This window comes from Pagrus major, chromosome 13 (genome assembly GCF_040436345.1).
Source record: "Pagrus major chromosome 13, Pma_NU_1.0".
NCBI lineage: Eukaryota > Metazoa > Chordata > Actinopteri > Spariformes > Sparidae > Pagrus > Pagrus major.
The window spans coordinates 15678990-15692267 of NC_133227.1; the positions used below are offsets into that span (position 1 = coordinate 15678990).

At 39.8% G+C, this 13278-nt stretch overlaps 1 protein-coding gene across 1 annotated transcript in view; it reads right to left on the minus strand.

Annotated features, from left to right (window-relative positions):
* ntm (neurotrimin) overlaps positions 1 to 12768 on the minus strand; it is a 148435-nt gene extending 135667 nt beyond the window's left edge. The window contains exon 1 of the mRNA XM_073479832.1: positions 12596 to 12768. Coding sequence (XP_073335933.1) covers positions 12596 to 12768 — 173 coding nt within the window. The remainder of the gene's footprint in view (positions 1 to 12595) is intronic.
* Positions 12769 to 13278: the final 510 nt, after the last annotated feature.

Below are 13278 nucleotides of genomic sequence, written 5' to 3' on the forward strand. Positions count from 1 at the left end.
CTCCCTGCTGGGGATGGACTCTATTTTCCACACATATTTGTACATTAACCTAAGTGAGCACGGCTAACATTAAACCTGCTGAACATCAGCATATTATCATTGTCATAGTGAACGTGTTAGCATGCTGACTTTAGTATTTAGTTCAAAGCACTGTTGTGTTTAAGTACCTCCTCACAGAGCTGCCAGTATAATTTATCCACTTAGTCCTGTTGTGAAACTAGTGCCAACATGACGGACACCTGCAGAACAGATAACAAGTATCAGTTGAGGAAGGTTTTTTCTTTTTTAACTTCTCACGTGTTTAATTGTATATGGGAACAAAAATAAAAATAATAAACCGTCTAAACTTAATAAAATATAGTCCAACGCTAACTAAATGGTCAACAAGACGCATATTTAACGAAACATGTCAGAGCAGGATAATGGCTTTCACATTATTTCACCTCATCCCTGATTATCATATGATCGGTTTATTCATGTACCATAGTTAAACAGAGGCACAAGCTTCTGCCTGTTTGTAGCCTAAAACCAACTTTGCAAACTGTCTTAGGGAAGCAACTAGTAATTGTTTTCATTATCTATTAATCTGCTGATAGAACCACAGCAAATAATGAAAAATGGCTGTTACAATTCCCTAAAGCTAAAGGTAATGTCTTCAAATATCTTGTCTTGTCCCACCAACAGTCAGAAACCCAAATATATTCAATGTACTATCACATAAGACAAAGAAAAGAAACTCCTCCTGGAAATCTTTGGTATTTCTTAGTTATTTTTGATTGAAAAAATACTAAAAGATCTATTGATTATTAGTGTGATAGTTTGACAATATTCCATTCACCTCTAAAATGGATATACAGTTTCTTTATTGAAGTCCATATTTCTTAAGACCTTACACTCCTACAACTCAAAGCTGAAAGCATTACTTATCCCTGTGGTTCTGGTGCAGCTAATGTACATTTTGTTCCAGTGTTTTCAGAGTATGGCTCAAACTCTTTTCCCAAAACAACTTTTTGCTTGTTCATATTTTAATGAACAATGATGTTTCATGTCTTTGCAGATTGTATGACCTCTATTGGAGCTCTGTTTATTGCACTGTGCCTGTGTCTGGTCTGCCAAAGCAATGGTGGGGTATATCTATAACTAAGCCTTGTGTTAGTAAACAGCTCATTTGTGTGTGTCTATGTGTGTGCACACGAGCACGCTGCCCTGAAGTATTGATATCTTGGCGCTAAAGGAGAGGTGGAGCAGAGAATCTTTTAAGCACATAATCCTGAGCACTCCACCTCTCTCCCACCCATCTCCCCATCTAATACCCAGACAGGACTGGAGCCCTCCTAAACTCGACGAGACACTGCAGCAAAGCTCTGCTCCTGCTGCCCATGGGTCAGTCTGTTTACTGCAGTCACACACTAAAATGAGTATTGCTTTGGCCATGCTGGTAGCACAAACATAATGAGCCCCGACTGTTCAATATGAAATCAATACACATTTTGAAATATATACTGAAATGAATACATTTCAGTATACATGTATGAATACATACATGATGTAAAAATTATGAAATTCAATTCATTATTATGAAATGTGATTTAATTTGTTTTATTTTCATAATAACAGCACAAATGTTGTTGTTAATTTTTGTTCATTATAAATTGTCATAGGAGTAAATTAGGAGTTCCTTTTTGGATTAAAAATACAGCCTCAAAGACCGACAGAGGTCAGTCTAATTACAGGGGCTCCAGTACAGAGGTGATTTACAGCGTCTCTGACCAGGACTATGACTTTGGGGACGACAAGACATGGCAGGCAGAGAGAGGAGAGGCATCAGCAGTACGTGAATATGTTGTGTAGAGCAGGCATATTTTCACATCTTACTCTGTGAATTAAGGATTTATTTCGACCAAACAAGAGGTGATTGTGCAAAGACAAAACAAGACTGTTTTGGTGAGTTTTATTTAGTTTATGTTGAGTCTGACTGAAGTGTGTTTTATGGAGCGTTAACAAGGCAATTAAGCTCCTCTTAGTTCAGGAAAGGAGAGAAACTTTGAGAAGGTGCAGGGTTTATTTTTTGTATCTGGTTCTTAACATAGCTGGAATAACTTCACAACAGAAACACAACAGAATCTTTCACCGGGAAGAGTTTATTCGAGGTACAACTGCATTTTTGAGCTGCTTGAAATGACTAAAGCATTAGCTTCAGCTTGGTTATTTGAGAAACAGCACCATCAGAAGATTATTAACTTAACAGAATTGGTACCAGAAAGCTTCAAATTGCTGGGGGTTAAGGCTAGAAAAATCCATCTGCACAATCCAACCTGCCTATACTCATTTCAAAATTCCTGGATAACAAAAAATGAATGTTCACACAAGGGCACTTGTCCAATCAGCCACACTTCATTACAGTGGCTTTGTAATTTCCTGGACAGCATTCAAGGCGGAATTAAATCACTTCAAAGCAAGACAAGTGTGAGAGGGGAGACAGAGAGAGAGGGGGGGGGGAGAGAGAGAGAGAGAGAGAGAGAAGATATCTTTCTGAAATTACTGACAATGAACCGCTGCTGTTCCACAGTTCAGCAAGTCCTCACTCTGTAATCCACTGGAGATAGGAGATTATTCTCATCAACAATAGACAGAGCCTGTAAATGTAGGCCAAGCCCTTTCCCAGAGCATCTGCACAAGTTAATGTCATCAAGTACAACACCAGACAACTCATTGGTCTTTTTTCCATTACAATGTGTTGATGAAATGTGTGATTGCAGCACCTGACATGACCTAACACTTTTCAACCTGCTGCCTTTTAGCTGTTGGATGCCTAATTATACAAGTCTAACTTGGCAAATCATACTGAAATTAATGCCCTTTTAACTTTATTCAAGTTCTTTTCACTTGCTGAAAAGAACCCCCCCCCCCCCACACACACACACACACACACACACTTACCAAAGAAAGAATTAAGACCATTAATTTATATTTTAAAGCATTTTGAAAAATAAAGTTTTTCACAAACAATAACTCTGTTTCCCTGCTAACATCTGAGAGTTTGACTAATAGCCGGAACAATTATTACCATCCCATTATCGTTGGTGAAAATATCGATAAATATCAATACTGCATATTTGAACCTGTTTAAATACTCATTTTCCACAGTATCAATACTGACAACAGCTGTGCTTTCTCGCTCTCTCTTGTCTCCTACATCGAGTCAACACACAGTGTCCACAGGCCTGCCTCCTCCCACTCTATGGTCAGATGTAATTTATCTTAAGTGCTGGTGTGCTGAACACACAGTACTCAAGCCTTGTTATAAAAACAATCTTTGGATACATTTAAAAAAAGTTTTGCACTTAATTTTTCCCACGTGGTATCAAATATCGATATTTTACAAGGTATTATAGCAGAGTTAGAAATTCCAGTGTCATGGCGATGCTACATACCATAAGGTTCTTTGTTCACCATTCCATTAAATAGGAAAAACCTTTGATATTACTTAGCAACAGAAGATGAACTAGTTAGCTCAGCTCATAGAAGCCTCTGGCTCAGCTATTATCAAGAAAGCTAACGTCATGCTAGCAAGATTCAATGTCAGTAAATCTGCATACAATTGACAAACAGTACACCATCTGACAGTATGTTTAACAACAAGACAAGCTAGTTCTACAGCCATGTCACTGTCCCAAATCCATATCAAGACTTTTATAAACAAAAAACGTGTACTGTCGGCAGCAGTCTGAAGTAGTGAGTTGAATTGCTAATAGGATGTGAGACGATCGCATGTGTTCAGAGAGACAGTGTAGGCTACTTCCCAAGCTTGTGTGTTACAGGCACCATCCTGTGGTGCTCAGAGGGATGATGCAATGAAGGTGCACTGCAATGAGTGTTGTTAATAAGATATCCAGTTTTGAGGGTGGGTTTCACTGAATTTATTTCTAATGTCAAGGTGTCTGCAGCCAACTTATGCCAATACCATCCATTTTAGATACAGGCTATAGCACATTCATTTTGGATTGGGCAGAGGTGTCTGTATATCAGCAGTTAGAGGACACCCTACAGCTAATTGAATCGAGGATTCACTCAGACCATGTTATAATTGCCTTTTAGTAAGTGTTCCACCACAATGTCTTCAAATCAAGTCCCCAGATATGTGTTGAAGATGTCCCACAAGAATCGATTTTAAAACTTCTGCTATTTACTTGAAGAATAAATACTAGTAAATTAAGGTAGTGGAGCATATAGCAGCTGAAGAGCCACATGTTTAACATCAGGAGTTGGTAGAGACCAAAAACAGAGCTAAAAAAAAGAGTGAACATTAGACTAACATTCATCAGGGGGACACAAACATGACCCCAAATGAATGATTATGTTGCTCCTGAATGCATTAATAAGCAACTGCCTGCTAATACATTCACCATATTAAATTAACAGGCAATAAATTAAGTCAAAATTATCAAATATCTCAGCACTCCACCGCACCTAATTCATGGTGATATCCACACTGTACACAAACAGTTACAATCCCCTCATACTATATGGTAGATATAACACTGGAAGGGAAATTATGGAGTGTGTATGTTTGTGTTTATTTCACTGACAATACAACCTGACTTCACTCTTTACCAGTCTTTACCACTCTTTACCACTAACACTAAGACAAAACGATCTATCAAAAAATCTATCTAACACTGCCTGATTAAATTAGAAAAATGCTTTCAGCTATATTACAACTCTATTAGGAAGGACTCAATATCTCAAAATCTTGTTAACTGATGAAATCGTAGAGTGATCCTATTCTGTTGGAACTCTCGCCATCAGAGCCTCTTCATTTTGACGATGAAAACCCCTGTCTGGGACAGTAACATTGAAGACAATAGGTGAAAAACACAGGACTGATGGATGGCAGCCTGGCTAGATGATGCAAGGTGAAAGAAAATGGAATTACAGAGAGAATCGTTAGCATCCCTCTGTGAAATCAAATTATCAGCTTTCCAATCTTGGCCCATGGCATATGAGGAATAAAATGAATGGACTCGTAAAAGAGAGCTGCTTAAACTCCTGACATGGACTGGATAGGAAAATCTTCAAGGCTGACAGCAAAGCTTTGGGAACTGTGGTTTCATTCACAACATTGATGCAGCAAATATGCTGAAGGCCGAGTATCAATACAACTTCATACATTACATTTGTCAAATGGACATCCTGCATGCTAAACTAAATATCAAGGCAATTAAAAACATATCCTTGCTTGGAATAGACCCTTGTCCCTTAAACATTTAACCTGAATGTGTTCCTCAGGCAGCTAGAAGAGAAAGGAATAAATGTTAACATGATGTGGCTCTGAGACCAGCATGGTCTGCACAGGTAGATAAGCGTCTCAGGAGGTTGTCAGCCCACCTTGGCCACTGTCGTGCCGACATTCATTAATTGCAGTCTCAGGTGGCTGCGTGTCTCTTTTTAGGTCTGTTTGGATGGGAAATTAATCAGCTTTTTTATTTAAACCAGTAACAATAGTCTGTTTTATGTAAAGCACTGCCCATACATTAACATATATGACATCAACAGATTTTGACATGAAGCAAAGTTCAGCCTCCCACAGCTCAGAATTCAATGGCATGCGTTAGCAAGCTTAATTCTCCATCTCGCTTGTGAAAGAAATTCACCCTTTCTATACAGTCACACATCTGTGCCCTTGACTGCTGTCCTTACATTTCATGGAGAGACGCATCCAGAACCAAAAGCAGCTGGTCAACAGAAAGCCAGGAATGGAGGAGAAAAAGGAAAGCAGAGTTTTTCCAATAAAGTGACAAAACTGCGGAGCCCCAGACATGACATGGTCAAAAAAAATTAAATTGTGGCCACAAAATAGCTATAACGTGCGCACGAAATACTAATTCATGGCCACAAAATACTAAATTGTGGCCACGAAGTAGGTATAATGTGTGCACGAAATACTATTAATAATATTAATATCATTCTTGGACAGCTGGGTAAGCAAATCAAGCGCACCTTCTCTAAGGTCTAAGGTAGAGGCAGTTGAGGGGCTACCTGTTGTAACAAAGTATCAAACATAGGCCTAATTAAATAACTGCCTAAATGTGGGATAACAAGATATTGACTAGAATAAGAAAAGACACTCATGTAGGCTATTGCAGTTTCTAGAGAAGGTGCGCTCGTTTTGCTTACCCAGCTGTCCAGGAATGATATTAATATTATTAATTGGTATTTGGTGTGCACATTGTACCTATTTTGTGGCCATGAATTAGTATTTTGTGGCCATGAATTAGTATTTTGTGCGCACGTTATAGCTATATTGTGGCCACAATTACATTTTTTTTGACTATGTCATGTCTGGGGCTCCGTACAAAACAAAGGGCTGTTAAAGCCTCAGTCATGTGCCTTTTCATATGTGCCTTTATTTTTATGCTTTGAAATAATTTTTGTAAGAAAATGGTATGAGTACTGCCATTTTAGTCAGGTTTAACCTTTTAACCTGTAATCTTTTTTATATTATATTTGCAGTTAACTGAAGCTAAATGTTTGCCCTTTTGTAATGTTTAACTACATTTTCCAAAGCACATTTACAACAGAAAATGTATTGTGAAGATAAGACAGCGGACATTTCCAGTCACTAATTGGAAATTGGACACTTCCCATCATAATAATCTTCTCCAGACACTTGTTTTTTTGGTATGTAATCAACAAAAGGGAATACAGTTGATTTCTTTCTTCAAATACTGTTAGAAAATGTAAGGAAAAAACTTCTATATTTTAACAATATTTAAAATGAGTCACATTGGTGTAAAACATGTGCTTTTATGTATGTATGTGCCCACATTTTATGCTGTAATACAGCAGTTTTGCTAGACTCTCTCCACAGGAAGTTTTGGCAACGGATCAACTGGGGAGTCAGAGCTCACATCACATTGAGATAAACTGATAATTAGTTATTTATGCATCATCTGCACAAATCAGGCCACAACACTGAAAACAACACAAATACAAAGGAAATAGCAGCTCTGACTTTCTTTCATTTAAAATGTGATATCACCCTCAGTTTTGGCAGTTGTCAAAAAGGGCAAAGGGGAGCTTGTTAGCACAGTGCACAACAGGGGTGGTGAGTCCCACATCCATAACATCATTTGTGCCAGAGGAATGCAATACGTCCAAATTTTCCCAAGGACTATAAAGGTAATACAAATTGGCTCAGCTAGCTGAAGGAGGGTGGCCTACCAGCATCATGTATGCTACTGAAAATACTTTGGGCTTTTAACCTTTCTCTTATTTCCCTTGTGCTTCAAATGTGCTGTTGAATTTTCATGTTCTCTCTCTCTTATTTGCTGTTTTGTAATCCCACTACACTGTTATAGAAAAAAACTTTAGTAATCACAGCTATGTGTTTTAAAGTTCTATTTAAATACAGCAGGGTTAAAGGTTACTGAGGTTGCAACTCAGGATGTCAGTTAACTATATTAACAGAGTGAAAAGGAGTCTGCTGTGAATGCTGAAGAAAAGCTATTAGAAGGTGTCCTGGGTGGGAGCTGGAACCCAGTCTTGACTAGCTGGCAGGTGGCCTGATCAAGTACTGGATAGTCCACTGTCCCACATAGAGACCTGGCTTCAGCATGTGTCAGAGGTATATGGAAAAATACAGAAAAAAAAGGTGAAACAAATATTTAAATCAAATGTATTTTTAATTCCAAACCTATTACTGCTCATGAAAATCCCCATAGTCCTAAAGTTAAATCAAATGTACCTTTCCTGCCAGCAAAAGCCATGCAAATATGATGCGCACAACTTCTGGACTGTTATTAACATTGTGAAACGGTCAGGGTTTGGTTAGGCTTAGGCACATAAATCACTTTGTAAGGTTCAGGAAAGATCATACTTTTGGTTACAGTAGCTGAGTAGTAGTAAGTGAGGTTCCTCCAGGAAGAAAGTCCAGTGTTTGACTCTTCCTACCACCCAGACTACCCCTCTCCTTGGACCTTTCTCATTCTTTACAGTACTGCACGAGAGGGGTGCTTCAAGAAGTGACACTACAGGGGTAACTACAGCATCAAACTAAGAAGCATTGGGCCACTGACCGGGCAGCGTTGGGAGGGAGAACTGGGTGGTTTCACCAGTTAAATGCTTTTAATGTGAAGCAGCCACTATAGACAGCTGGACAGTATTACAAGTTGAGCATCCAGTCTCAAAACAGCATGCACTCTAGATTCAAATGCCTTTTCAACCAATGTGACTGTATGAGTGGGCACTCATCAAGAAGATGAAAGAAAAGTACGGCCACAGAAAGTGTGAATCAATTTCACATTGAAACATCCATTACTGCTCAGGCTGGAGGACTGATGCACATCATGGCAAGTTCCAACTTGCCAGTCCCATTGACATGTGCAAGGCTGAACAGTGGAGTACTAATGACAGTGCTTGACGATTTAGGGAGGATAGGAGCAAAACTGCAATGACAAAAGTTTGGTTTTCCATCTATGGTACAAGCATTCCTTTGAAGACTAGCCTATGCAGTAATATGCAACTGATCCGACAAAATAATGAGCTTTGACATACAGCAGAAACATAGGATTGCCACAGACATGCTCTCTGACTGCTACCACTTACAGCCTGCAATTATGGACATGGCAGCACTGTCCTTGTTCCTGAAGAGGGTCAGTAGTGAGGGCTGAAAGCCAGGACAGTACTTGACCAGAACTGTCAAGTACTTCAACAAGAGCCTACTACTATGGTCCCTCGTTTGCTTCTAATTCTAAATGCAGTTATTTTACATTTGCATTTGTTTTTGTTAAATACTAATTTTAAAAAAGTTCTTTTAAGTTCAGTATAGTCTACATTACAGATATTTCAAATGTAACTCACCCCTGAGTGTCCCAGCAGAACAATGTTTAAGCAGAAAACTGATGCAATACACTGCATTCCTAACACATAAACAGAATTGCTTCCCTGACCCAACCTGATACAGGTAATTATCATTGTTAGCATGGACAAGGACAGAGATTCATAAACCAAATACATCTAAAAGAACCCAGATCAGCACATTGCTGACTCCCGTCTGATTCAGTTAGTCTCACTATACTGTTGTTGGTATCCTGAGCAGTCACCCTGTCTTATTTGCTCACTGTTTGTGCTCACAGTAAATGAAACAACAGCCAAGATGAGCTCCTCCTCACTTTACAGATGACCTGCTGGAAGTCAAAGGACCACTCAGGATCCCTGGACACCAGATTATGAATCAGTAGCAGTGGTTAGATAGGCAAATTCAGTCATTGAATTATAAAAATTCAAATAGTTCCCGTGGCTATGGTTTTGTCTTTGTCATTTGCCCTTGTTTTTACCATCGTCTGTAATGAAGCTCTAGCGAAAGTTCAGACAGGAAGACAACTCTTTAGCATGCTCAGTCCTTTGTTAATTTCTCCTACCATCCTTTCATTTCCTCCTCTCTCATGCTCACTCATAATTGCCTGTCATTATCTGGGGCTGTTAATTGATATCAGCTGCTCAAATCAGCTGGTCACATCTATCCAAAAGCACATCAACACACCTTCACAGTTAGCATATCATCTTGCTGCTGCTTTTTAATTATGATTGTCTCCCTGCCTTTAGTTCATTCATGTTGCTATTTTACGCCCTCTGCCTCCCCATCACTGCCCAGTCTTCGCAAATTCACTAGCTTCATCGTTTCATAAGCCTAACTGTCTCAGAAGAGTCATCAGCCACCACCGCTACCAGTGTGGTAACTCCATGGGGGGATTCTTCTTGCTGCTGCTCAGGGCAGACGCCCATCAATCACAAAATCTCCCTGTAGAGTCTATGCGACAAAGACTTTGTGACAAGACTCGTTATCACATATCATCTGCCGTAACATATCACATACCATATCATCTGCTTGCGTGGGTGCATGCTTGCATACGGGGAGGGGCTAGGGTCAATCTTCGAATAATGGTTGCATAGTTCCCAGTGAAAAACCAGTAACACTTTTGCTTGAAATGCCCATCCCTAACAGACAGTACTTCTTCTATCCAACTGAAATCATTCAGAGATTCTGAATGAACTGTTTACATGGACGCTAAATAAAGTGATCCAATAAGATGTGACTTTACATGGCCCAAAGCATTTAATCAGAAGGTAACTTTTTTGATATGTGCAAAGTGGTTCTGCCCGCTGTGAAGTGTCTAATCTACAGGAAATACAATAGATGAAGAAGAAAATATGTTTTTTTCATCAAGTCGTTCATTCATTCACTCATTCAGTTAACAAAAATGTTTGCCACAGACGTAACCCAACGGTATAGTATAGTCCAGCTGCCTACGATACAGCACTTATAATTACCATGACCTGGATGACTCAGAACCTTCATCAACATATATATTATATTCCGACCAGAGAGAAACGATCAGATTGAGTGTTAACATGGTTATAAGGCATTATAACTCTCTCGATCTGACTGAAAATTATTTCCCATCAGGCTGGATCTGATCCGTCTCTTCCAATTAAGGTGGTTCTTCTGATTATTAGAGGAATATTAGGGTCCATGTAAAATCGGTTAGTGTGAGCTAACAAAAGAATTCCAAATGTCCAGGTTCTAGGTACAACATGTTACGTTAATGAGAGTATTTGTTTGGAAATGATGTCAGATAAGACCTTGCATCAAGAGTAGCTCTAAAGAAGTTCTTATGTGATTTTTGCAGCACTGTGAAGGGTTGTGTAGAGTGTTATGAGTCACAATAATAGAATTACTTGCTTCTGTACAATACCTTGGAAAGGTCAATATATACCACGTACTGAGGATGCACAATTAATAGCAATATTACTGATATTATCAAAATGGCTAGCGCAGGATCAACATCGCAGGAAGCTGCAATTTGTTGGTAAATGTAAAATGTGTGACATAGCATTACTATAATGAAGAACTGTGGCGCTGCAGAGATGTCCTGGCCTCAGAATCTTGTTCTTCAAATGTAAGAAAACATGTTTGTTTGCACAGACCCCAACAGATGTCACATTGTCATGATTTTAGTGGTTTATTTCAATGAAAATTAAAATTGTGATCCAAAAGTTATCCTTTTCAGTAATCGTGAATTATATTGCAATCCCTATTAAAAGAATCACAATAAGATTTTTTTTTTTCCCATATCTTGCAGCCCTTTCATATCACGGGGGAAAACCTGACACAACATCTAGGACATAAAATGTTAGGTTTTTATTAAATGATCAATATAACAAGGTTTGTGTACTGTATGTTAAGCACAACAGCATCTAAGTTCATTTCATTCTGGATGAGGTAGGGCTTTGTCAGAGCATAGAACGAAACTAAATGCAGTTAGAACTGGTGTGTCAGTATAATGTGAAAAATAGGTATTGAACCGGTTAAAATATTCAGAATCGATATGCATCAATGTTTCAATATTTTTGACACTTATGACCTACATGAAAACATGTCAGCTTTCAGGACACAAAAGGTATTGAGGGAGAATGATTCTGTCAGACTACACACAGGGCCATCAATTTGGCTGATTTGTTAATTTCTGGAATCGCTGGCAGGGAAACACATGCACCAACCTGAAGGAAGTTATTGAGAAAACAAACAAAACAAAACAAAAAAACAATGATGTAATGATGTGACCACGTGTCTCTGGAAAGCTGTGATTGGACATGGTAGGCCTAAACTTCAATATGAATCACCGGGGTATTTTTTGCAGTGGCAGTGGACAGTCTCAGTCTGACCTCAAAAGAAAAGTCTGAAAATTACTGTTAGCGAGAAAAGCCTGCAGAAATCATTCATGGTGTCAGTATGGCCTCAGAAAGGCTTGCCTGACACTTCTTGTAAACCCATCCTTATTAAGGCTGCAGTATATCCGTACGGTGTGAATGCACAAGTGTACAGCAACACTTTAACCATCAACTGTTAACACTGCTCCCATACCCTCCACGTCCCGCACACCACACCTCACCCACACTGGTATCAAAGAAAATCCCTTCCTTTTGACCATTGTGATTATTGCTCATGTCACATTTCACATTCCCGACAGCACTTGAAAGCAACATAAATCCTTCTATGTCCAGTAAGCCTCTGAAGGCGCATGGGGGGGAAAGGTCAGCACAGACAATCTCCCATCCTGAGGAATTGCTCGTCAGTCCATCGCAGCGCCTGCAGCAGCCTCTGTACTGTGTGTTTGTCTTGTTTTGTCCACATGCGTCCTCGTCCCTCAGCCCTCAGCCCTCAGCACACACTTGACGGCTGTTTTTGCTCTTTCTCTCCTCCCAGACACACACTTTTTTCCCTCCACCTTTAGTTCTGCACCGTTACACAACAATTAAAACCGCTAAGTCTCTCGTTAACAGCTGCTGAAGATTAGGAGAGTATCGCTTCTGGATTGAGTGTTTTCCAGAGACTAATCCTCTGAAATCCCCCTTTTTTTTCCAAGGCGGGAACATGATAAAACAGACAACACTTCAGTCATGTTTCTGTCGCTCCCCTCCGCTAAATGCTTCAATTACCACAGCCCGCAGACAGCGCTCAACTTCGGGCATGTTGTTGAGGAGCAGCAGCGTGAGGAGGGAAAAGAAGAAGAAAAGAAATGTGTTGACTCACCTGAGGAAGACCGTCTCTCCTTGTCGCACGGTGATATTGTCCATCACTTTGTTGTCGGATTGAGAATCCCCTTGGCTGCGGACTGGCAACCCTGCAGGCACAAGAAGCAAAATCCTCAGAGAGAGCACTAGTGTGCATTTTGAAAAAGCGACAAAGTATCCCCGGAGAGACATCGTCCTCAGCATGAACAAGTGGAGAGACAAAATCCCACAGCGAGACAATGAGTCGGTTTTTCGTCCCGTCAACGGTCCCGTGGAGATTATTTACCCCCAGTTCATTAGTCTTAATCCAGATCTGGCCGTCAGGTACCCGCGGTGTGCAGGGGAGGAGAGACTCGACCCTATCTGCCTGCACTGTAAAACACCCACTGTTTATTGCTTTTGAAAAATAATCCCTTATCACTGTGGCGGTTTAGACGTCTCCAACTCTTTACCAAGTGTTTCTTTTTTCTTTTTTCTTATCATAAGAAGTAATAAGAAGCGAGAATAAAAATCCTTCAGGATATATTTCAACTGTTAATCTGAAGCCTAAACACCAGGCGAACAAGAAAAAGCCAGAGGCAGGTATAGAAAACAGACTGAGATGCAAGTTTGCGATTTGCATCGGCTGTCAATGAGTTGAGTCTGCCGGTGCTCTCTGTTATGAGCACTTTCCGTCTGCCTACGTCAGAGATGGACAGTTGG